This window comes from Schistocerca piceifrons, unplaced genomic scaffold, assembly GCF_021461385.2.
Source record: "Schistocerca piceifrons isolate TAMUIC-IGC-003096 unplaced genomic scaffold, iqSchPice1.1 HiC_scaffold_2513, whole genome shotgun sequence".
NCBI lineage: Eukaryota > Metazoa > Arthropoda > Insecta > Orthoptera > Acrididae > Schistocerca > Schistocerca piceifrons.
The window spans coordinates 3,456-26,598 of record NW_025728458.1 but is presented as its reverse complement, the minus strand read 5'-3'; the positions used below and the strand labels follow the sequence as shown (position 1 = coordinate 26,598).

General features: G+C 46.0%; 1 protein-coding gene across 1 annotated transcript; it reads right to left on the bottom strand.

Moving 5' to 3' along the window:
- Positions 1–205: 205 nt before the first annotated feature.
- On the bottom strand, positions 206–21,958 carry LOC124743710 (ankyrin repeat and SOCS box protein 10-like). The gene is made up of 3 exons (XM_047248883.1): positions 21,144–21,958; positions 13,392–13,484; positions 206–758 (listed from the first exon to the last, which is right to left on the bottom strand). Exons 1-3 carry the CDS (start codon positions 21,707–21,709, stop codon positions 257–259), a joined length of 1,161 nt encoding a protein of 386 aa, XP_047104839.1. The 5' UTR covers positions 21,710–21,958; the 3' UTR covers positions 206–256.
- Between the last annotated feature and the right edge of the window lie 1,185 nt (positions 21,959–23,143).

The window sequence follows — 23,143 nt, the reverse complement described above, 5'->3', positions numbered from 1 at the left end:
GCTTAGTAATAGTGCAGTGTTTATCAGTTGTTACTCAGCTTTTGCAAAAACTGATCGTGAAGTATTTTACAGACTGAAGGGCTCCTCACATTAGTTTACAGGTATCTCTCGTCGTTGTCCCGGTGTTACCGGAGTTGTCATACGCAGCACAAAATGGTATGTACAAATAAATGAACAAAGGATTGATTTTTTGTATTCTTTATTTGAAAGACCAACGCATATGATGTAACTGCTTGTGCTTCCTGAATGCCGTATGTCAGCGTTGTGTCAGCATATCCACCAGCTCCTGCTTTCTGTTGTGCCTGGCGAGGTCCAGGGGGGTCCTGCCACCCTCATCCCGGGCCCCCCTGTCCGCCCCCGCCAGGAGGAGCTCAGCCGCCGCCCCTGCGTGGCCCCTCTCTGCCGCCCTGTGCAGCGGCGTCCGCCCCCACCGATCCCTGGCGTTGGGGTCAGCAGAGGCGCCGACCAGCAGCCGCACCACACCAGCGTGGCCATTGAATGCAGCCCAGTGCAGGGGCGTCCACTGCCCCCAGCTGCTCCTGGCGTCGACCTCCGCGCCGGCGCCGACCAGGCAGCTGGCCGCCGCCACGTGACCCCTGTCTGCTGCCAGGTGCAGGGCGGTCCAGCTGTCCCGCAACCCGTCCTCCTCCCTCGCCCCCACGTCCGCCCCCGCCGCCAGTAACTCGCGCAGCTGCTCCGCCGCGCCCTGCTTGGCCGCCTCTATCAGCCTCCTTCCTCTCTCCTGTTGAGAGAGGCTCCTGCACAAAACATCGACACTCTCTCACTCTACTACACACACACACACACACACACACACACACACACACACACACACACACACCGAATGAAAGAAACCGTCACAGACGCGAAACTTCCAGCAGCCCTCAATACACTTCTGCCTAGCCATGAGTTACAAATGTAGAAATCTTCCCTCTACGATACAGATCAACCAGCGTATGACAGACACATACCAGTATCCCACTATCGAAATCTGCAGCCGCTTCCCGTTAAAAAATTTGTGCACTGCATCTCATTACCAGCTGTTTCAACTTTTTCTCCTAATTCACTCCGAGGAGTCACCTCCTGTCACCTCAGCATCCTGCTGGTAACCGATCTTTGAGCTTCAGAGAAACACACCTCTAACGGTTACTTGTGTGTGGAGCAATCCCTCCCGACAATCGGGAAGAAAACACAGGCAACTAATGGCATCTCTGAGTACAGAAATACAACTTCATCGTCTGTTAACAAAACGTAGATCACAACACAGGCCAGACCACATCGAAGGAAAGGCTTAAATTGTCCAGTACAGCTCCAGTATGTGTTGTTTAAAAACCGTATCGGACGAAATGTATGCGCCAATTGTGGATGAAGTTGTACACGAACACGCATTCAGACCGACAGGCATCCGCTTTTATATTTCTAAGAGATACGGGAACGCTGACATTTGATTCCTGTTCCCGTGTTTATGCAATTTACTCCGTAATGTCGTGTTTTTCTGGACAGGGCAGTCGCTGAGGTGGGAGTGAGCGGCGCCAGGCTGTGTGGCCAGACTGGGTCGCCGGGATAGCACTGTGGAGCGGAGAGGGCGCACGACTTGACGGACACACTGTACCGCGTCCAGGGCAGAGGGCGTCCAGGGCAGGCGACCCTCACAAGCGACGCCCCCTACCGCCTGTCAGCGACTGTCTAACACACTTCAGTATGTGCTCAAAGTATTTAAATAAAGTGTATTCCGTCTACGTACAATTGCGAGTAGTTTGTAATTTCGACCTGAGACCAGGTGTTTCACCGTCAGGAAGCAACCGCGTGCCTTCGAGCAGAGACCAGGTGGAATGTTAGGCTGAGCCGTGCGACAGCCGTGTCTGCAGACGCAGGCGGCTGCGGCGTGGCGCACGCGAGCTGCAGGGAGGGCCGAGCGTCGGCCGGGCTGCCCCCTGTACTCGGCTGGCTCGCCTGCAAGGCCTGCCGCCGTCTTCTCTGATGGCCGCACGGCCGCAATTGACACACTTCGGCTGCGGAACGGCAGTCGGCGCTACACCAGGATTGTCGATATTTTTAAAAATATGGAGTGTCCAATACATCGATACTAATTAAAATGTCAATATCGACACTCGATTTCTTGAAAAAAGTGTGTATCGGCGGGCAAAATATCGGGACACTACTGCCTATAAAAATATCGGCTGCACATTGTAAATATACTGCTGGTTCTAGAGTTGTGGAACTATCGACTTATTATTACATGTTCTGTACATCAACAAGCTATACAGCGTGTATACGTGCACGAGGGGAAAAAAGTTCACGCATTTTTCCTCGGCTTCTCGGTTAAAAATAGACTTTCTCCCGGGTCAAAATACACTTTTTCCCTGTTAAGCGACACTATACTCTTCCTCGCCATTGTAGAACTCAACAATTCTCTGACTGTTATACCGACGTACAATTTCCCGCCACATTAGAAAACGAAACTAAGCGGGGGAAAAAAAAACGTTTTGCAAGACCTCTGATGTCGTCCATATGTTCCTATTATGGAGGTATAAATTCGGATTCCACCAAACACCGCATGTTACTTTCCAATGCATTGAAATCGAGATTGCGGTGAGCTTCTGTAAGCCAGCCATAGCTCAAGTCACGTGACCTCGCCAGCTGATGACAGCACACGACACGCGATGTAGTCAGCCAACAGCAACATCACTCGTAAGTAGCACCAACACACAAATAAGAAAAGTTGACAGTTTAAATCAATATACACAGCATTCACATATAATATTTGTCTCAAAGATTAATAAGCTGCAAGAGAAGCTTGCACATATAATCTTGATCTTGTTTGCGCGTGTTACACTTCAACACATCACACAAACGTGTCAGTAAAATTTTTAATAACGCGATAAATGTCTGATCTTATGGACTGGAAATCCTTCTAAACGGTTCTCCTCAAAGAGTTATATTTAAATGAGAGTCAAACGCTTTGTGATTTAATAAATTCATCGTACATTCTCGCACACAGTCCACCTCGCGTAAAAGGAAATTTGCTTTGAATGTAACGCTTCTCGAACCACCATTCGCAGTATTTTCCCGCGACCTGCTAGAAATATGAGGTTCGTTTGAGCAGCTGACAGAGAGCGCCAGGTGGAAGGAGTCACCGCGCTTGCCCAGCTACGATGACGCAGGAGGTCCTCATGTTCCTACGTGTAAAAAACTCTGAAAGATCTTACATTATGTCACGAAAGGAACAAGAGCATCGGGATTTCGTGCACCACACTCAAATGCACAATTCGCCTTAAAGTGCACATTCCCAAGTCGAGATTCCGATGTAAATTTCCTTGCAGCACCAGTACTGCATTACATCATGTTTAGTTCTTTATTATGCCATAATGCCATAAGTGCACTTGATGCGCAGCGAACAGTTGAAACTAGGCAATAGTGTGAAATTAAACACTTTGTTTCAAATAAATTGACTGCCTGAGCGGAAAAGATTATTAAAAGCTTAATCTCTTTAGCGAACCTTGAAAAATAACTTGACTCTTCTGCAAAGCGATTACTTCTTGACTGTCAGAGAGGTGGAAATAAAATCTGAAACTCTTAACATACTTTAGCCTTCCTTGATTATGCGAACGTATTTTAACTCAGTTGATAGCTCCCTGTCACAAAAATCCGTTTTGTTTTAATTTAACGTGAGCGCAATAAACGAGGAGGAGACAGTAAAACCGCTGAAGGTATACACAGGCCACGTGGAGGCGACCCACCCGCCCACCACAGCTCGGGCTGCTCTCTGCACCAGCCCCGGATCCACCGCATTTCCCAAGGGCGGCTCCCAGCCACACTTCTGTAACCACAACAGGGAGGTTGGGACTGCTCACACGCCACTCAACTGCGCATGCGCGACAGCCCGCCCGCAACTGTTCACACGAATCCAATTCAAACAGTCGTCACGTCACGCCCATCGGAAGCAATTTGTTGTTATCGAGCACTGCACAGTCTTCCTAAAGCCTTCGACATACTTTGCTGTTGGCAGAAGCTTGTATGAGCACTGTGTTTTGTTGTTGTATGTGGCGCATTTCCTTCGCAACTAAACTTTTATTTTCGTTTCTTTTCTGTCGTTCATGTTTTGTTGCTGCAGTATTATTCTGCAGTAGCAGGATGAGAGAATTGTTTCTCACCAATCAAAATGACAAAAATTTAACTGAAAACTAAAACGAAAACTTCCCGCAATTCTAAACAATTCCCGCTTTCCTCACAGATCAAAAAATTCCCGGGTTTTTCGCGGATCTCCCGGGTCGTATACACCCTGAGCTAGCAGCCTGCCTATCCCCTTTACAGCGAGACTTTAAAATAAAACGTTGGACGTTCAGGCATACCGATAAACACTTCGCTAAAAACGGTACCTGCACGCAGGTGGCACAATGAAAGGCATGTGATGGGTCCATCGTCCGCTTTAGTCACACATCGGGTTTGTCCGGAACACTTCATGCCCGCTTCCCTGTTCTTTCATTTCTGCAAACCCCAGCGACCTACCAGCTGCGTTCTCTTCACCGTGAACCACCATCACCTAGTCGATTAGATCTGAGGTCATTCATCCAAACATACTCAACAGAAAGTTGCTGGCAGATTAAAATTGTGTGCCGGACCGAGACTCGAACTCGGGACCTATGCCTTCCGCGGGCAAGTGCTCTACCGACTGAGCTACCCAAGCACGACTCACGACCCACCCCCACAGCTTTGATTCCGCCAGTACCTCGTCTCCTACCTTCCAAACTTCACAGAAGCTCTCCTGCGAACCTTGCAGAAGGATATTGCGGAGACATGGCTTAGCCACAGCCTGGGGGATGTTTCTAGAATGAATTCTATATACTCAACAGGTTCTTTTGCTATTGACTGGTGACTGGCCACTGATTTAGAATTACTACACAAGACAAACGACTGCTACATCGGAATAATGATGATGTACTTTTCACTGCGGTTTGACTTGGGTTTATTCGTATTTGCATCATAGTGGTGAAATATTGCATTAGTTTCCTTCAGCATAGTTGTATATGCTTCACGGTCATCAGGCGTGTAGTCTTCGAATGCTACGTTTTTTTCGGGTTAGCAGTTTCATGAATTCATTGCTGGCACTGAAAACTGCTACCTTTGACAGAAATGGTGTCATTGTTAAACGTTAGTTCGGAACCGCCCATGTAGTGCTTTCGACTGTCAAATCTTAAGCCAAATACTGTACGACGACACCACCCAAGCATTTTGACACTTTCAGCCCAACATAATGTGTTGTTTAGTTTCTAACAGCCTTCATGTCCTCCCGGTCTTCTTCCTCAATTTGCTACAACGAGGGCTCAAGCCTCTTACGTGTCTTTCGCGTGATCGGATCATCATCCACAAATAAACTTCTTTCAAAAGGTTATTCCTCAGTTGTAGGCGGAATAGGACACACATTGTCATAATTCCCTTCCTAAGGAACTAGCTCTTTCAACCTCTCGATTTTTCGCTATAGCACCAGTAACTTCTTTCTCTAAAGCATTCAGTTTATCCGTCACAGGCTGGATGCCTTTCTTATACTCGTATTCTAATATAGGCTTCGTCTTCCACTCGTGAAACTAACTTTTCAGCTGTTCAAACGACCTGTTTTCTTCGCTTGTTTAACAAGCTTTTAATCGTACTTTGCAAATATATTTAAGGAGAAATTTTAAAGTCTCACGTTTACTGTGATTTTTATCGTCGATAAACCATAAGAATTTAACAGACTTCGATATCGTCAACGTCACAGCCATTGACATTCTTGTAACCTTTATATATCTTAAGTGTGCCTTTCAGCGTTTCATAGTCCTCGTAATTCGGCACATTATTGTATCAATGTGGTAAACGAATCTTACACTCGCAATGCATTTCCGTAACGAGTAAAGCAGAACACGTACTGCAGTAATTTACACGGCGCAAACCTCGGCGACATCTGTTGACGGAAGAGAGCAGCTGCTGACAACGCCGCCACATCCTGCTTCTCTTAGTGTGCCACAGATTACAACAGGGAAAGCTTCGCAGCGGTTCGTGCGCACAAACAGTGTCACGAAAACTGAATTAGCAGAAACACGGATTAAATAAATATATAACGTGTAACAAAATTTTCAACAATACTATTAAACATGGAAGGAGCAACACTTGGTAACCATTTGGTAGAGTATGACTGGTTTTAGAAACTGCAGATTTTGCTGAGAACAGATTTTCAACCTACAGTCCATAATTCGTCATAGATTTACAAAGTCCAAAGATATAGTTGTAATATTTATGTATTTTAAAAATGCATTTCACTCGGTTTATAGCGAAACATTTGATAAATGAACAGAGAATCTGGCATCAAACCTAAATTAGCAAACCTTATTCGTTGAAACGTTTGCAAACACCACATCAAAAGTAAATTTTCGGGGTGCTATATCGAAGGCATTCGGCATAAAAACAGGTGGAAGGAAAGGTAATGGCTTGTCTCTACTCCTCTTAACTGTGCACTAGAGAAAAGAGTAAAACTAGTAAGAGAGTGGAAACAAAAACTGAAAGAGCAGAAGCTATCACCAGTCAGACTGGGAACTAAAAACAAAGGTATTGAAATTCACTGTTTAGCATTTGCGAATGATTTTGCCATTCTTTCTGAAAATCTAACAAATGCTGGAATACAAATCAGTCTCTTAGAAGAAATAGCCAACAAAGCAGGTTGAATATCTTAGACAAATAAAATTTATGACAAATATAAAAAATGCTCTGGAATCCATAGCAACAGATATTGGCCAGATAAAGATGGTAAATAAATTTAAATATTTGCACTTGTGAAATAACAAGGAATATCTGCAACAAAAGATGCCTGTCTAAAAATTTGAAGACACAGCACTACAACACAGTAGAAAAACCAGAGTTTCTTTATGGAAATTAATGTTTAGTACTGAACTACGAGTTATACAAAACTGAAGTCCTAGAAAGAAATTTGAAAAATATTTGGGCCACCAAAAAATACAGAGGTATGGAAATCAAGAAGCAATGAAGAAGTTTATCGTAGCATTGAAAAAATGGAACACTACAAAAGAGGCAATTGCTATTTTTTGGACACTTACACAAAATGAACAGCAAGAGGTTAACCAAACAGATTTTTAGATATCTTTGGGACAAGAAGTCAACAATAGCCTGGACTCAGGAAGTTAGGAAAGATATGGAAAGAAACAACATGAGTGAGAAAGATGAAACAGAAAGAGATTTTCAAGAGGGAAGCGTAAAAAATTGAAGGATTCCAAGGCAAGAGGGAGAAAAAGACATGTCAAAATGGTCCCAGGATAGAAAAAGCCATAAACTTGACGACACAGTCCAAGCGAGACAGCCCAACTTGACGACATAATCCAAGCGAGACAGCACTAAAGCACGATAAAGGCGGATAAGGATGGAGCTGTCTGCACCCCAAGAGTTGTGGGCAAGGAAGTGAAGGTGAAGGACTGAGTTAACGGAAACATCCTTCAGAAGTCTGATATGAGGCAGCCAAGTGAGTTAGTTGTTGAAAAGATGACCTGGGAAACGAAACTGTGGGACCACAGGTAATTGTTGTGCATCGAGATAGAGCTCTGGATCAGGGTGGATCGTACTACGGCGACAGAAGTGTACCACTCGCAATTTTAAAGGAGAGAATTGAAACCCATGTGAGAGGGTCCATGCAGAGGCATGCTGTATAGCTCCCTGGAGCTGCTGCTCTGCAGAGGCCATTGAAGAGGAACTAACCCAAATGCAGAAATCATCCACATACAGAGCAAGGGCGACCTAAGGACTGACAGAGGCCACAAGTCCATTGATAGCAATGAGGAAAAGAAGTACACTCAATACAGAACCGTGTGGGATACCAGTCTCCTGGGTCCATGGAGAATTAAGAACAGTACCAACCCGAACCCTGAACGATCAGTAGAACAGGAACTGGCGGATAAAAATCGGAGGGTGGACCCCACTGATTAAGTGTAAGGAAGACGTAATGGCATCAATCCGTGTCATATGCCTTGCGAAGGTCAAAAAATACTGCAACCAAATGGCGGTGCTGGGAAAAAGACTGTCGAACTGGGGATTCCAAGCTTAATAAGTAAATGATCGATCGGAGACCGTCCCTCTCAGAAGCCACACTGGTAACGTGACAATAGATTCCGAGATTCGAGGACCCAATTGAGCCGACGGGCTACAATCAGTTCAAATAACTTGCAAACAACATTTGTCAGAATAATTAGCCGATAGCTTACGACAAACAAAACCATGATGCTATCCCTCCACTGCGAAGGAAAGTCACCCTGGAGCCAAATACGGTTAAAAACCGGACAAGATGTTGCCGTTGTGGAGCACTGAGATGTTGAAGCAGTTGGTTATGAGTGGGGTCTGAGCCAGGAGCTGTATCATGAGAAGAAGAAAATGTGAAAAGAGATTCCCATTCATAAAAGGTTCATTGTAAGATTCTGACTGACAACGGGTAAAATGTAAGGTGGAAGCTTAGGACCACTGTTTCTGGTGAAGGAAAGATGCCGGTTAGGAGGTTGATGATGATGATGATGATGCTGTTGCAAAATGGGTCGCAAGATGTTCCGCGAGAATCAGCGGGTCCGTACGAAGACCATCCGGGACCACCTGTGAGGGTGGTCTGCCAGTGGCAACCTTGGAGAGAGCGAAGTGTAGCCCATACCCGTGACGTAGGGGCAGTAGGAGCGAGGGAAGAAACAAAGCATTCCCAACACATCCGTTTGCTCTGTTTGATTAAGTAACAAGCTTTAGCACGAAGGCGTTTGAAGGTAATAAGGTTGGCAACTGAAGGGTGCCTCTTAAGGTGTTGCAAAGCTCGATGCCAATCACGAATGGCAATGGCAATGGCCGTACTTCACCACGGGACTTGCTGGCGGCGAAATGGTCCAGATGAGCGAGGTACAGCAAAACTAGCAGCGCAAACAATCGCGTCACTCTTCGTGTAGGACGTCATCAGTACAACCTGACACAGAGGGAGAAAACACAACCTGTGCAGTGTATAGATGCCAAAAGGCGCGTTGGAAAGACCAATGAGGTAGCCTGCCCATCGGTGTGCGGGAACGGAGTGAAAGAATCAATGGGAAATGCTCACAATCACAAAGGTCGTCGTGTGGCGACCAGTGTAATGAAGGGAAGAGGGAGGGAGAAGAAAGAGAAAGATCGATGGCAAAAAAGGTACCATGACTGGCACTGAAATGAATAGGGGAGCCATCATTAAGAAGGCACAAGTCGTGGTCTACAAGAAACTAGTCTATGAGAAGACCTCGTCTAGATGGAAATGCACTGCCCCAAAGGGATGGTGAGCATTAAAATCCCCGAGAAGGAGGAAGGGAGGAACAAGTTGCAGAAGAAGGGCTGTTATGCCAGCAGGTGTAGGTGTTCTGTCAGTGGCGGGGATAAAGATTGCAAACCGTCCAGGTGGACTTTAACAGCAACCGCTTCCAATGTAGTTTGAAGAGGAATCCACGTGCTAGCAACGTCTGTACGGACCAACGTACAAACGCCACCAGTGGCCCGCACGGGGCCAACCCAATTTCGACAGAAAACACGGAACCCACAGAGGGTTTGTGAGTGGTCATCAGTAAAATTATATTCCTGTAGAACCAAACAAGCTGCAGAGTAAGACGAAATAACGGATTTCCACTCCGGTAAGTAATTGTAATACCCATTACAATTCCATTGGATAACCATAGAACAATGATTCAAATGGAGGTTGAACAGGCTAAAGCCAGTCACCAACTGCCACCGACAAGGAGGGGGTGACATCCATGAACAACAAGTCAGAATCGGGTTGCGAAGCCAAGGATGGGACCTCTGGAGACACCAGAGGCTCCTTGTCCCGGGACTTAGGTTTCTTCTTCTTTTCTGTTTGAGACCGAGGAGAGCTGAGTGGCATAAAGGAGCCAGCTGCAGCAAGATCGGGAACAGAAAGAGATCGGGCAACCTGGGGGCCCCACAGACTGTGGTTCTCGCAGTCATCGCGTGGCAGCATTGGTTGCGTGGCAGCATAATTTTAGCCTGGAAGGGATATCCCAGGAGGGGCGCCCTTGAGCAGCAGACACCGAAGAAGTGGGACACTTCTCTGGCTGGAGAGAGGGGAACAGTGCACAGAGGTGTGGGAGCCACAAGGGAGGGGGGGGGGGGGGGAGGAGAGGGATTCTGGGGTAAGGAAGGGTGAGGACGGGTGAGGACGGGTGAGGACGGGTGAGGACGGGTGAGGAAGGGTGAGGACGGGTGAGGACGGGTGAGGACGGGTGAGGACGGGTGAGGACGGGTGAGGACGGGTGAGGACGGGTGAGGACGGGTGAGGACGGGTGAGGACGGGGTGAAAATGGAACTAAAGCAGAACTAGCGTCATGGACACTGGGTGAAGACATGCTTACTTCTTACGAGCCTCATATACTGGGCAATCTGGTGAACGTGGCAAATGATTGCCATGACAGTACACACAGGAGGGGGAACACATGAACTCCCCTCATGGAGCGGACATTCAGTCACCACAGAGAGGGGCCTGCAAACAGCAGGAAGACGTGTCCAAAACACAAGTACTTAAAACACCTCGTAGGAGGTGGTATGTACGGCTTCACGCCATATCAATAAAGAATAATCTTTATGCCACATCAATAACCAATAATCTTTACTTTCTCAGGGAGGGTATCCCCTTCAAAGGCCAGGACAAAGGCACCAGTATCAATGCGATTGTCCTTCGGACCCTTCTGAACATGCCGAACAAAGTGAACACCCCGTCGTTCAAGATTGTTCCGAAGTTCCTCATCAGTTTGAAGGATGAAGTCCCTGTGAAAAATCACACCTTGTACCATATTTAGAGACTGGTGGGGGGGGGGGGGGGGTAATGGACACAGGAATTGTGCCAAGATGGTTACAGGCACGAAGGGCTGCACACTGGGCAGCTGATGTGGTTTTGATCAGCAACAAACCCGACCGCACCTTGCTCAGGGAGTCCACTTCCCCAAACTTATCTTCAATGTGTTCCACAAAAATAAAGGTTTGGCATTGCTGAAGGTATCCACGTCAGTCCTGGTGCAAACCAGATAGCGGCGAAAAGGTTTCGCTACTAGCCGGTGGGCCTGACCCTCCTCCAAGGGTGTAGCCACGGGAGGGAAGGCTGAAGGGGCAGGAGAAGCAGCACTAAAAGAATCAGTTCCACGGGGAGAGACGGCCGCAAAACAATGGCCTGAGTTCTGGATCCGTATGCGGTGTCCGCCCTGATATCACCCACTCCAATCAGGGGCTCTCCTCACGTGCGCCACCCAGCCACAGCAAGGGCCGTCTGGCACAGCAGCCATTGCCGGGAGATCGAATGCACCAGGACGACAAGCTACCACTGCTAGCCTTACCTGAGGTGGTCACAGCACAGATATCAGAAGTGTGATCCCTGTGTGTTCAGGGGGCTCAACCAAAAGGGTACTAGCGACCCCACCACACGGGCTGGCTACTGAGCAGGCTATGCACCCTAGCATCAGACGACGACGTGAAAGAACAGGTTGAATGAACTAGGAGGGCAAACGTCGGAGACACTAGGTAAGGTGCTCTTACCCAAATGGCTCACATGACGCAATAGAAATTTAGTAATGGAGGCCAATCCCCAGAGGGGGACCAGGGAATGCCAAAACGATGAGGTGATTACGCAACAAAGCCAAATTACAAAACCAACATAACCAGGAGGATAGCGGGGCCAACATAAGCAAGGACACCAAGAGAGGGAGAGGAGGGGGCAAAGGAGCAAGGAGAGGAAATGAGGGGAAGGGCAAGGAAATGCAGCCCTGGAAAGAAGAAAGACTGCACTAGCTTGGCACCCCGTGCTCACCATGCAAGTACTCATGAAAGAATCTTGAGACCCCCCAGTCAACAGCTTTATCAAAAGTGGGAGGAGCAGTAGACAGTTTCAGGACACTCTTGCCATTGGGTTTGGAAGCTTCCACTTAAGGCAGATGAATCAGCAATGATAAAAGGAATGAGGGAAGACAATGGAAACCGCTGCATTAGACACATGAAGTGCATCAACAGGAGATGTGCCGGTAACTGACAAAAGTATCATGATGATCTTGGCAAGAGATTCCTGACTAGTGCCTATTTGGATACCTGGGGAGACTGCCGTGACCACGAGAAAAAGATTGAATGACCAACAAAAGGATGACATTATACGAGTCAAGACGTGGAACGTAAGGAGTTTGAATGCAATAGGAAAGCCTGACAATAACAAAAGGGAAATGCTAAAGCTCGATCTGGATGCGGTGGTGGTCACTGAAGTGAAATGGAAAGAAGGCAAGGACTTCTGGCCAGAAGAGAATGGGGTAATACCCACAGCAGCAGAAAATGGCGGAACAGGAGTAGGATTCTTTAGGAGTAGGAAGCTAGGGCAGACAGCGAGCTACTGTGAACAAGTCGGTGACAGGGTTCTTCACAACAGAATCGACAGGAAACCAACACCAGCACAAGCAACGAGAGTTCAGGTATACATGCCGACATCACAAGTTGACAATGAAGATGTAGAAAAACTATATGATACTCAACACTTAATCCAGTACGTAAAGGGAGATAAATATCTAATAGCCGAGGGGGGACAAAAAAGCAGTTGTAGCGGAAAGAGTAAAAGAACACCATGACACACAGTTTCGCATTCGTTTGGCGTGCGCCATCGCATTCCAGCAGTTGCCCTCACACCATTGCACGTGTATGCGTCATCTAAAAGAGTGGATAGTTAGCCGAACGTTCTGAACGGTTTGTAGCTCCCAAGGTCTTTGCTTCGATCTCGAGGGTGCGCACCTTTGCGACCACTGTGACTCAGGATTTTGCATTTTGTGCTCGCGGTTCAAGTTGCTGATCTGTCCTGAACATTTCTGAAATGTGGATAATGTCTATTTTGTTAAGTGTGTTACGTGTGTCCCATAAGAGGTGGGTCTCGATACCTTGCGGACACTCATTTTCTGTCGCCCTCCTGTTCGAGATGGTGAGTCATTAGCAGCTGATATTTTCCCTGTTAGAAACGTTAACACTTTCAAATGAGCAAAAGACTGAATTTGTGATCTCGCACTCAAGAGGTTCCTCGTGAGTACTTCCAAACAGTTCTACAGTCATTGCCGTGACACGTAGGTTTCGTCGAATGACAGTGCACCGACAGGCTGGCTTTATACCCACTTCCTTCAGAACTAATTTCTAATATTTGCAAGGAACATCTAGAGCAACAGTTACATTGAACACACCAATTAAGTGTAGAAATAATTTTTCCTGATACCTCTAAGCTCAGCTTTATCGAAAATTTCAGAAAAATTTTATTAGATCTTTTTAGCGTTGACGCGGCGAGGCACTGAGCATTACTATGGGTGAGCAAGTCGCGCGCATGCAGCGGCAGCACTCACCGCAGGCGAGAGACGGCCGCGTCGTCAGGAGGCGGCGGAGTGTGGCAGGCAGCCGCGCCGCTGGGAGGCTGAGTGGCGGCGCTGGGGCCGGGGCTGCAAACAAGAGGCGCTGCAAACAAGAGGCGCTGCAAGCAAGAGGCGCTGCAAACAAGAGGCGCTGCAAGCAAGAGGCGCTGCAAACAAGAGGCGCTGCAAGCAAGAGGCGCTGCAAGCAAGAGGCGCTGCGTGGGCGGGCGTGTGCACAATGCTGGGGGTGGGGGGCCGCTTACGCAACACACACTGCCTGTCACGCTGGTGGGTCTCCCGAGTTCGACGACTCACCGTTCCATCAGTTTACAGGTCGGTTCTCCCAAGTTTCTCCGTAACAGCAGCTGAGTGTACCCAACCGAAGATGAATGTAAGGGCTCAGCACAGCTGGACAGATAGGAGGGTTGTTGAACAAGACACTGCAAATAAAGCACTAGCTCATTTATCAGGGACTTGACTGTAACAGGCACAGGAAATAAACATTAAGAAGCCAGATTATTAACTTTGCAGGGAAGGTACCTTAGAGAAGGCAGCAGTGCAGAAAGACTGCAAGACATGAGACAATGGAGCTAGTTCAGTGGAAACTTTTACAGTCATTGAAAATATCATAACATCTAAATGTTGTCCACTAAATACGGTCAATACACATGAGTTAATGACACACTTAGGTAGGCCCATCCTAAACACAATCCAACTACAAAGCCTAATTGGCGTACATAATGACAAGGTAGATATGTTACTGCCTGACATATGGTAAGAGGCTGCCACTGTATCAGAATTAAATGTTTGAATTTGTGATTGTATTCACTTTAAATAGAATCTAAGAAAATGGATTTCTGTGACGGCTCGAGGAATAACGATTGCACGGTGGAAGTAAAATTAGTAAACAACGGCCTCAAGTGCATGTTTATTTATTGAAGATACGAATGGTTTCTGCCTGTGGTGTTTGATAATTTTCACATAACGCTGTGTAGAGGTAAACACTAAAATTTTCACATAACGCTGTGTAGAGGTAAACACTAAAAATTCTCATTCGCACAGGGAAGTCAGCTAACATTAAGTAGAGTGTGCATTGAAACCACGTATCGTTAACCACGGGGCTGGCAGGGAGGACGCTCGCGTCAGCTGCGCGTCAGACAGCGTGGAACAGGGCGCATCACGCCAGTGTCAGCCACCGAGAAGCGATCTGAATGTCCATTTTTACAAATGTACAACAATTACACTGTAAACACGAAAAAACAGGTATTTCTATACCCTACGGATATCGTGTATGTTAAAAAGTTTATAAAACAATAACAAGCCAACGTGATGGTTTAAACAGAAATTTTTGTGCATTCAGTGTGAGCACCGTGTGTGACATGAAAAGTGCCAAACCACTGGCTCATTTCCTGCCACACACAAAGCATCTGGTGTCTCGTTACAGAATTCGCAGCTCCAACAGCGCAGTGTCGCAGACTTTGAAGAGTGTCAGGCACAGGTGGGGTACGAGAGCCACGTTTCACGTAACCGCACAGACACGAGAGTCAAAGTTTCGGGCCTGAGGTGCTGGGTTGGGAGAGCAGATGAACTTCGTCGCCGGTGGCCCCCTGAGTCTCCAGGCCGCTGGGCTATTACGAATACGAGAGATAAGTTAGTTGCTACGGGAAAGGCGTCTTCGCATTCCTAACGATCGCCTAAAAATGGGGTTCTGGGTTACAGTTCCACCTATTACGTTCGCTTACTATTTGTTTTACAAAACTGTTTTTCAGATACACGATATGCGTAGGGTGTAGGAAGCCCTGTTTTGGGTTAAACTTTTGTTCATTTTTAAAAACAGTGTTTCAGGTCTGTAAACGTGAATCGCTTGCCACTGACTTAACACTGGCGTGACGCGCCCTCTTGCACGCTGTCTGACGCGCGGCTGTAGCTCCTCAGCTGAGGCGAGCACAGCTGTCGCCAGCGACCTCCCTGACAGCCCCGTGGTTTAACGGTATGTGGTTTGAACACACACTCTGCTCCATGTTCACCGACTTCCCTGTAGACTGGAAGGTAGGAGACGAGATACTGGCAGAAGTGAAGTTGTGAGGACCGGGCGTGAGTCGTGCTTCGGTAGCTCAGATGGTAGAGCACTTACCCGCGAAAGGCAAAGGTCCCGAGTTCTTGTCTCGGTCGGGCACACAGTTTTAATCTGCCAGGAAGTTTCATATCAGCGCACACTCCGCTGCAGAGTGAAAATCTCATTCTAGAATTTTTAGTACTTACCTCTACACAGCATTATGTGGAAATGGCCTACTTCTAGAGTTGGAAAATGGTCATATCTTTAATAAACACGTGAGTGATCGACACTGTTTTTTGCAAATTTTCTTAACTGAAATATCGCTGATTTCCAAAAATCTTACCTAAAATAAAGAAGGAACTAGTTGTAACATCAGATGGCTGTGACTTCTGGCGTTGAGGAGTTTAGGAAGCTAATTGCTGAACGGCAATCAGAACTATATTTACATGTATGGAATATCAGAGTAACGAGATTTATTGTGCTGCTGTTTCGAACTTTAATTATTTTATTCAATTATACATAGTACAAGAAACTATTTTTTATTTGATGTGCCATATCATATAAAATTACACCACATTCTCTCCCCCCCCCCCCCCCCCCCCCCCCCCCCACTGCTTGGGGGTAATAAAATACGTTGGCTACAGAAACTGCTGGCATAATGGATACAAGTGCCAAGGAAATTAAAGCAGGTTACACAAAGTACCGGGTGATCAAAAAGTCAGTATAAATTTGAGAACTAAATAAATCACGGAATAATGCAGACAGAGGTACAAATTGACACACATGCTTGGAATGACGTGGGGTTTTATCAGAACCAAAAAAATACAAACGTTCAAAAAATGTCCGACAGATGGCGCTTCATCTGATCAGAATAGCAATAATTAGCATAACAAAGTAAGACAAAGCAAAGATGATGTTCTTTACAGGAAATGCTCAATATGTCCACCATCATTCATATCATAGCTGTAGTCGAGGAATAACGCTGTGAACAGCACTGTAAAGCATGTCCGGAGTTATGGTGAGGCATTGGTGTCGGATGTTGTCTTTCAGCATCCCTACAGATGTTGGTCGATCACGATACATTTGCGACTTCAGGTAACCCCAAAGCCAATAATCGCACGGACTGAGGTCTGGGGACCCGGGAGGCCAAGCACGACGAAAGTGGCGTCTGAGCACACGATCATCATCAAACGACGCGCGCAAGAGATCTTTCACGCCTCTAGGAATATGGGGTGGTTCTAATAAAACCCCATGTCATTCCAAGCACGTGTGTCAATTTTTACCTCTCTATCTACATTATTCCGTTGTTTATTAAGTTTTCAAATTTATACTGACTTTTTGATCACCCGGTACTATCTGCACTGCGGCAGAAGCATTCGGTGGCAATGGTCTTTACACTCACTGACGTATCACACTTATGAGCGAGCGACTTATGCTTGTAGGACACTGTGTTTCAGTTGGCCCGTGCACCACACTGCAAGGTACCGTTACGCTGCGCCCACAAATGCAGTTTTTCAGGGGGGTCACAAACTGCGTTCTGCTGGTGGCAGAGACAAGGCGTCTAGTGCCTCGGATTGCCCTTAGCCTCAAGACCCTCTGTACACCTGTCGCCAGAGATGCCATACTGTAGCTATCCTTCAGTACACGGTCAAAGCTTGAACACCTCACACTTCCTACAGCCCAGGCAAACTGAGCAAATCAGCTGGTTCTTTCACGTAAGGTGTGGCCAACGCAGCACCTTAGGCGGCTTATAAAAGCACTATTTGTTCATGGGTGGTTCCTGTGAAAGCCAAGGAAAAAACTATTTTTAGGTAGGCCAAGTGCGGACGGTCATTTCTACTCATGACATCGTCTTTGCCATGTCTTCTTAAGACTACATTCGTCCGTAACTCTGAATTTCTTTTTTTTTTTTTTTCTCGATATCATTATCAGTTATGATGGCCGAAAGTTCACGTTTGGCATATACAGGGTGTAACTTTTTAGTTGGCAAACCAGAATAACTCGAAAAATAAGTTTCAGATTCTGCATAATAACTATGTACATTTTTCTTGAACATTTGTTTTGATTCTTATTAGTTGTCGCAGTAAATCAAGAAATTCCATATTCTCATTTTTGCATGGATAATGGTTACGGATAAATAAGAAACACTTATTTACTTCATAAATTTTTATTCACTGAAACTAAAACTCTCCCTCTCTCCCCATAGGGTGGGGTTTGAGAGAGGAAATGTTGACCCAAATACTGTATTAATTTCTTCTGCAGATTCTGGTAAGTTTTGTTTGTTTCGTGGTCATGATGCCACACAACTTTTAATTATCAAACAAATCAACTAACTAACTAACTAACCAAACATCCTACTTTTTATTTATCCATAACCATTTTCCATGCAAACATGAGAACATGGATTTTCTTGAATTGCAGTGCCCACTACCAAGAATCAAAACACCTGTTTAAAACAAAATGTACGTAGTTTTTTATGTAGAATCTGGTTCTGCAGTAAAAAATGGTTCCCATTTGAAATTTTAAAGTTGCCTTACGCCCCACCCACGGGGGGGCGGGGGTGGCGGGCTAATTTTAGCACCATCAAATATCCCCCTCAAAAATAATCAACTTTGCATTTTGCACATTATTTCATGTGAAGCTTATGTTTAGAGTTATGCTGCTTTGTCAACTTGAAATTTACACCCTGTATATGCAGGCAAAGTATTAATATAGTTGTAACTGACGTAATAAAAACATGCCAAGGGTTTTCGGGCCATTGCATAGGTTCTGAAATCACCAAACGTCGCTTTTAGCCAGCATTTTTCCATGAATAAAACTCTATGAGGCGCTACCTTTGTATAACAGGCACTTCCCGTGTATACAAATACAAGCGAAGTGGTACTACAGAGGCAAAAATGGCCTCGGGAGGGTTTTCACGTGTTGAAAAGAACGTAAAATGACTTAAAAACTTTTACCTGGAAAACTGCAGATTCTGTAAATTATTTCTAACAACATTTTTGTGTGTCGAAGTATACAAGTGAACTGTCAAAATGTTGATGACTTGCAGAATTCTACTGATAACGGGTGTCCCACCTACAACTTTTCACCGTCAAAATCTCTGGAACCACCAACAAATACTGACTCTCAGCTTTCACGGGTACGAATGTACGGCAGGGGCTCACGGAAGCCAGTACTGCGAGACATTCTGAACCGTGTGCAAATACTGGTTTCAGCACGATCTTAAGCTTTTTCAAGATGGACACACCATATTATTCCATACACAGTAACACGAGAAATCATAATACTCATAGTAATGGGACTGATTGCATCGCAATATGTCAGTTACATCCCGAGAAATTCATACACGAATTTGGCACGTGAAATGGGTGGAACACGACATTATTGTACTTTTTGCGATACAGGACTGACCTGCACGCTGCTCGAAATTGCAATGTGATTGACTTACTACAATACAACAAACGCTGAATTTACGTACTGCTGTGTACAGTGTTAGTACGCGGCCTGGGAAACATCCAGATGTCCAGTCACCCGCAATGTAAACAGGGACACGGTTTATTCGTATGTGCTTCACTGAGCTTTTGACAGTACTACAGTGCACATAATGGCGAAGAAATTCCGATGACCACCGGCCAGAGTAAACAAAATTAATGGCTGTCAAAGGGCCGCACAGAGAGATACACGCTGTTTGTACGTAGTTGTACATCAATTACACAACAGTACATGCCACGTGCAGGATGTGTCACTGAACATCTTTAATGACTGCAACCCAAGTGAACCATTGCAGATGGCACAACCCTTACATAAATGTAAAGTAGTACCAATAAAACAAACTTTTGGCTTCTTAGTAATACCATAAATGTACGACAAGTGTGGAGTCAGTCACATGTCTCACAGCTAATACATAAATTATTTTCCGAGTCCCAAAATGTACTAGAATAAATAAAATGTCTGCAAAACGCCGCATTGTAGAATGTACTTGCAGTGAGGCAGTCGCAATTCCTGAAATCAGGGTGTAAACAGACAAGGAAAAAATTCCCGGATTTTTCCCAGTTATCCAGCTTAAAAAAATGCACTCTTACCCGGGCAAAAATACACTTTTTCTGTGCTAAGTGACATCCATAGATTTTCCCTCCCAAGTGTAAAACTTATCAATGCTTCGAACGGTTAACGTTTTGTACACTGGCACAGAAGTTCGCGGAAAAAAAAGGAACAAGGGAGAGAAGTTTTGGAAAGACCTTTGATGTCAGCAACATATACGCTGCATATTTTCGTATTACGAAAGTGTAAATTCGAATTGCACCGAACACACACAGTACCCCAGTTTCTGGAGCTTCGAAATCGAGATTTCGATGCCCTTTTGTCAGCCAATCTTATCTCTTGTCACGTGATCTCGCCAGCCGATGGCAGCAGATATTCAGAGCATAGGACACGTGATGTGGTAAGCCAATAGCAACATTACTTACATAGCGCACGGACACAAAGACCAAAAGTTAATGGTTTACATTAATATGCATAGCGTCGCAACAAAAAAGCTAACCTTTCACATATAATATTGGTCCCTGAGATTAATAACATACAAGGGAAGCTAAGCTTTCACATCTAATATTGATCTTTTTTGCGTGTGTTACACTTAAGGTACTTCACACAAATGTGCCAGTAAATTTAAAATATTGACGTGAATGTCTCATTTTCTGGGCTAGAAATTATTCTGTGTGGCTGATCCTGAAAGTGTTCACTTTTAAACGAGAGTCAAACACTCTGTTATATAAGAAATTCAACCCACTTTCTCACACCTAACAATTCATCTTGCGTAGAAGCAAATTTACTTTGAAAGTAACACTTTTCAAACCACCATTCGCAGTACTACCCCGAGACTGTCAGAAATATCTTCGGCTTAGCAGTAGCCAGAGTGCCACAAAACAGGCATTACTGTGCGTGCGCAGCTGCAGTGATGTAGGAAGGCCGCATGTTTGTGTGTATAAAGCATAAAGAGAGCTTAGATTACGGCATAAAAGAAACAGGACACGAGAGGATACTCCGTGAGCATAGGAATTATGTAAACTATACTAAAATGCATAATTCGGCCTGAAGTGCACATTGGTTTGTGCAGACTTACAATGAAGTATGTCCCACCTGACATTAAGATTTTCAGTACGGTTTTTGGGACGTAAATTATCCTGGAGTATCAGTACTGTACTGTACTGTACTATCTCATGTCTGGTTCTTCATTATCACATAATCTCACACATGGCATAAGATGGAAACATGCACTTTATTCTTCAATGAACAACTGTGGAATGAAACACTTTGTTTCAAATAAATTGACTGCCTCAGTGGGAAAGATTAATGAAGCCAAATATCTTTAGCAAACTGACAACAATAAATTCATTGTTCTGCAAAGTAAACTATTTCATGTTCTTCAAATTATAATAAAGTAATACCTGTACACACACACACACACACACACACACACACACACACACGAGTTTCCAGAATGAGACTTTCACTCTGCAGCAGAGTGTGTGCTGATACGAAACTTCCTGGCAGATTAAAATTGCGTGCCGGACCGACACTCGAACTCGGGACCTATGCAGAAGTCCCGATTTCGAGTCTCAGTCCGGCACCCAGTTTTAATCTGCCAGGAAGTTTCACACACAGTGGATCAACGGTGATCACCCCGTGCTCACCTGGATTCCGGTGACGTCTCCGCCAGCATCCTGCTGAGTTGGACTATGTCTTCTGGCTGGGTTCGCACTGCGTCAGCCCAGCCCTGCGTCGCCATCACTCTGTGTGTGTGGCCCTTTATGTAGGAGACGGCCGTCTGCCGGAGGCCGGGGCAGCAGTGTCGCACCGCGAGAACAGCTGTGGCCGCCGCGTTGTCCACCGTCAGCCCAGCGGCCAGCTGCTGCTCACACTGGGCCTTCAGGCTCGCCACGCCGTACTTGTCGGCGGCGACGAGCAGGCGGGGGGCCAGGCTCGCCAGCTGCGGGGCGCGGAGGGTGTACAGGTACGTCAGCAGCTCCCTCAGCACCGGCCCGTCCACGTCTGCGACGTCGACGAGGCCGCCGCGCGACTCCGCCGTGTCGTGGCGGAACATTGCTGCGAAGACGGGGCTCCCGGCCACGAGGACCGCCCTGTGCACCACCAGCCGCGTCTCCCCCGCCGCCAGAGTCACGGTGGCGCCCTCCCCGTCATCCAGCAGGGCGCCCAGGTACACCGGTGTGCTGTGCTGAGCTTCGTTGCCGGCCGCCATCGTAGTCGATTCTGAAACACGGCGTTACGGGGCAGCTCTTTATCGTTACGCAGCACCGTCGACAAGTGTACCTGCGTCGGTCGACAGTTCGCGAAACCTGTCCGTGCGTGTCAATTACGACACCGAGATACCTGCCACTGGTGGACAGCTCATTTTTACGGATGAATCCAGGTTCTGTTTACAGCATCGTGATGGTCGCATCCGTGTTTGGCAACATCGCGGTGAACGCACATTGAAAGCGTGTATTCGTCATCGCTATACTGGCGTATCACCCGGCGTGACGGTTTGGGGTGCCATTGGTTACACGTCTTGGTCACCTCTTGTTCGCATTGATGTCACTTTGAACAGTGGACGTTACATTTCAGATGTGTTACGACCCGTGGCTCTACCCTCCATTCGATCCTTGCAGAACCCTACATTTCAGTAGGATAATGCACGACCGCATGTTGCAGGTCCTGTACGGGCCTTTCTGGATACAGAAAATGATAGACTGCTGCCCTGGCCAGTACATTCTCCAGATCACTCTCCAGTTGAAAACGTCTGGTCAATGGTGGCCGAACAACTGGCTCGTCACAATACGCCAGTCACTACTCTTGATGAACTGTGGTATCGTGTTGAAGCTGCATGGGCAGCTGTACCTGTACACGCCATCCGAGCTCTGTTTGACTCAATGCCCAGGCGTATCAAGGCCGTTATTACGGCCAGAGGTGGTTGTTGTGGGTACTGATCTCTCGGGATCTATGCACCCAAACTGCGTGAAAATATACTCACATGTCAGTTCTAGCATAATATATTTGTCCAATGAATATCCATTTATCATCTGCATTTCTTCTTGGCGTAGCACTTTTAATGGCCAGTAGTGTATTTGGTACTTTGTCCCAAGGTGTTTGACACAAAGATTCGATCAGGGATGTAAAATCTTTCGGTAAAAGAAATCGACTTATTACAGGGTATACAGCCTGCCTGTTAAGACAATTTTAGCGATGCTGGAAAGAGTAATTGGCAATCTGGTGTTATTATAGGTAATTACAAATTCTAAACGTTGCAAATAAAATGTCTTAAGGCAAAACGAAATAATTAACAAGTAGTTTGTTAACGTGGTCATCACCTGCAGCAAGCACAGAAATATTCATTTTGTAAATAACAAACGCCATTTTCGTTCTGTGATTTATTTTATTTGTCCATGACGCTTTTCGCCTACTCGCAATTGTAGGTTATGAAACAGATCATCATCTTTTTTTGCCTGAACAAGTGGCCACTTAATTATTCGAATGTTTGGCTGGCATTTGCGTTTCCTCTCACTTGGTCGCGGGCTGCAGATCGCACTATAAAATCGCAAGACATAAGCACATTTTCACGTTAGAAACTTTTTACTTCACAATTTTAATGTTCTTTGCGCTAATTGGTGTACAGCACAATTATTCTTGTGCCAAC

What these genes read in the sequence shown, in the direction of transcription:
- LOC124743710 (XM_047248883.1), bottom strand. Translation starts at nt 21,709, where the DNA reads ATGGCGGCCGGCAACGAAGCTCAGCACAGCACACCGGTGTACCTGGGC. An exon ending in GAGACGTCACCGGAATCCAG is followed by an intron (nt 13,485 to 21,143) that starts GTGAGCACGGGG and finishes TCTTGTTTGCAG; the next exon opens with CCCCGGCCCCAGCGCCGCCA. An exon ending in GCGGCCGTCTCTCGCCTGCG is followed by an intron (nt 759 to 13,391) that starts GTGAGTGCTGCC and finishes TGTTTTGTGCAG; the next exon opens with GAGCCTCTCTCAACAGGAGA.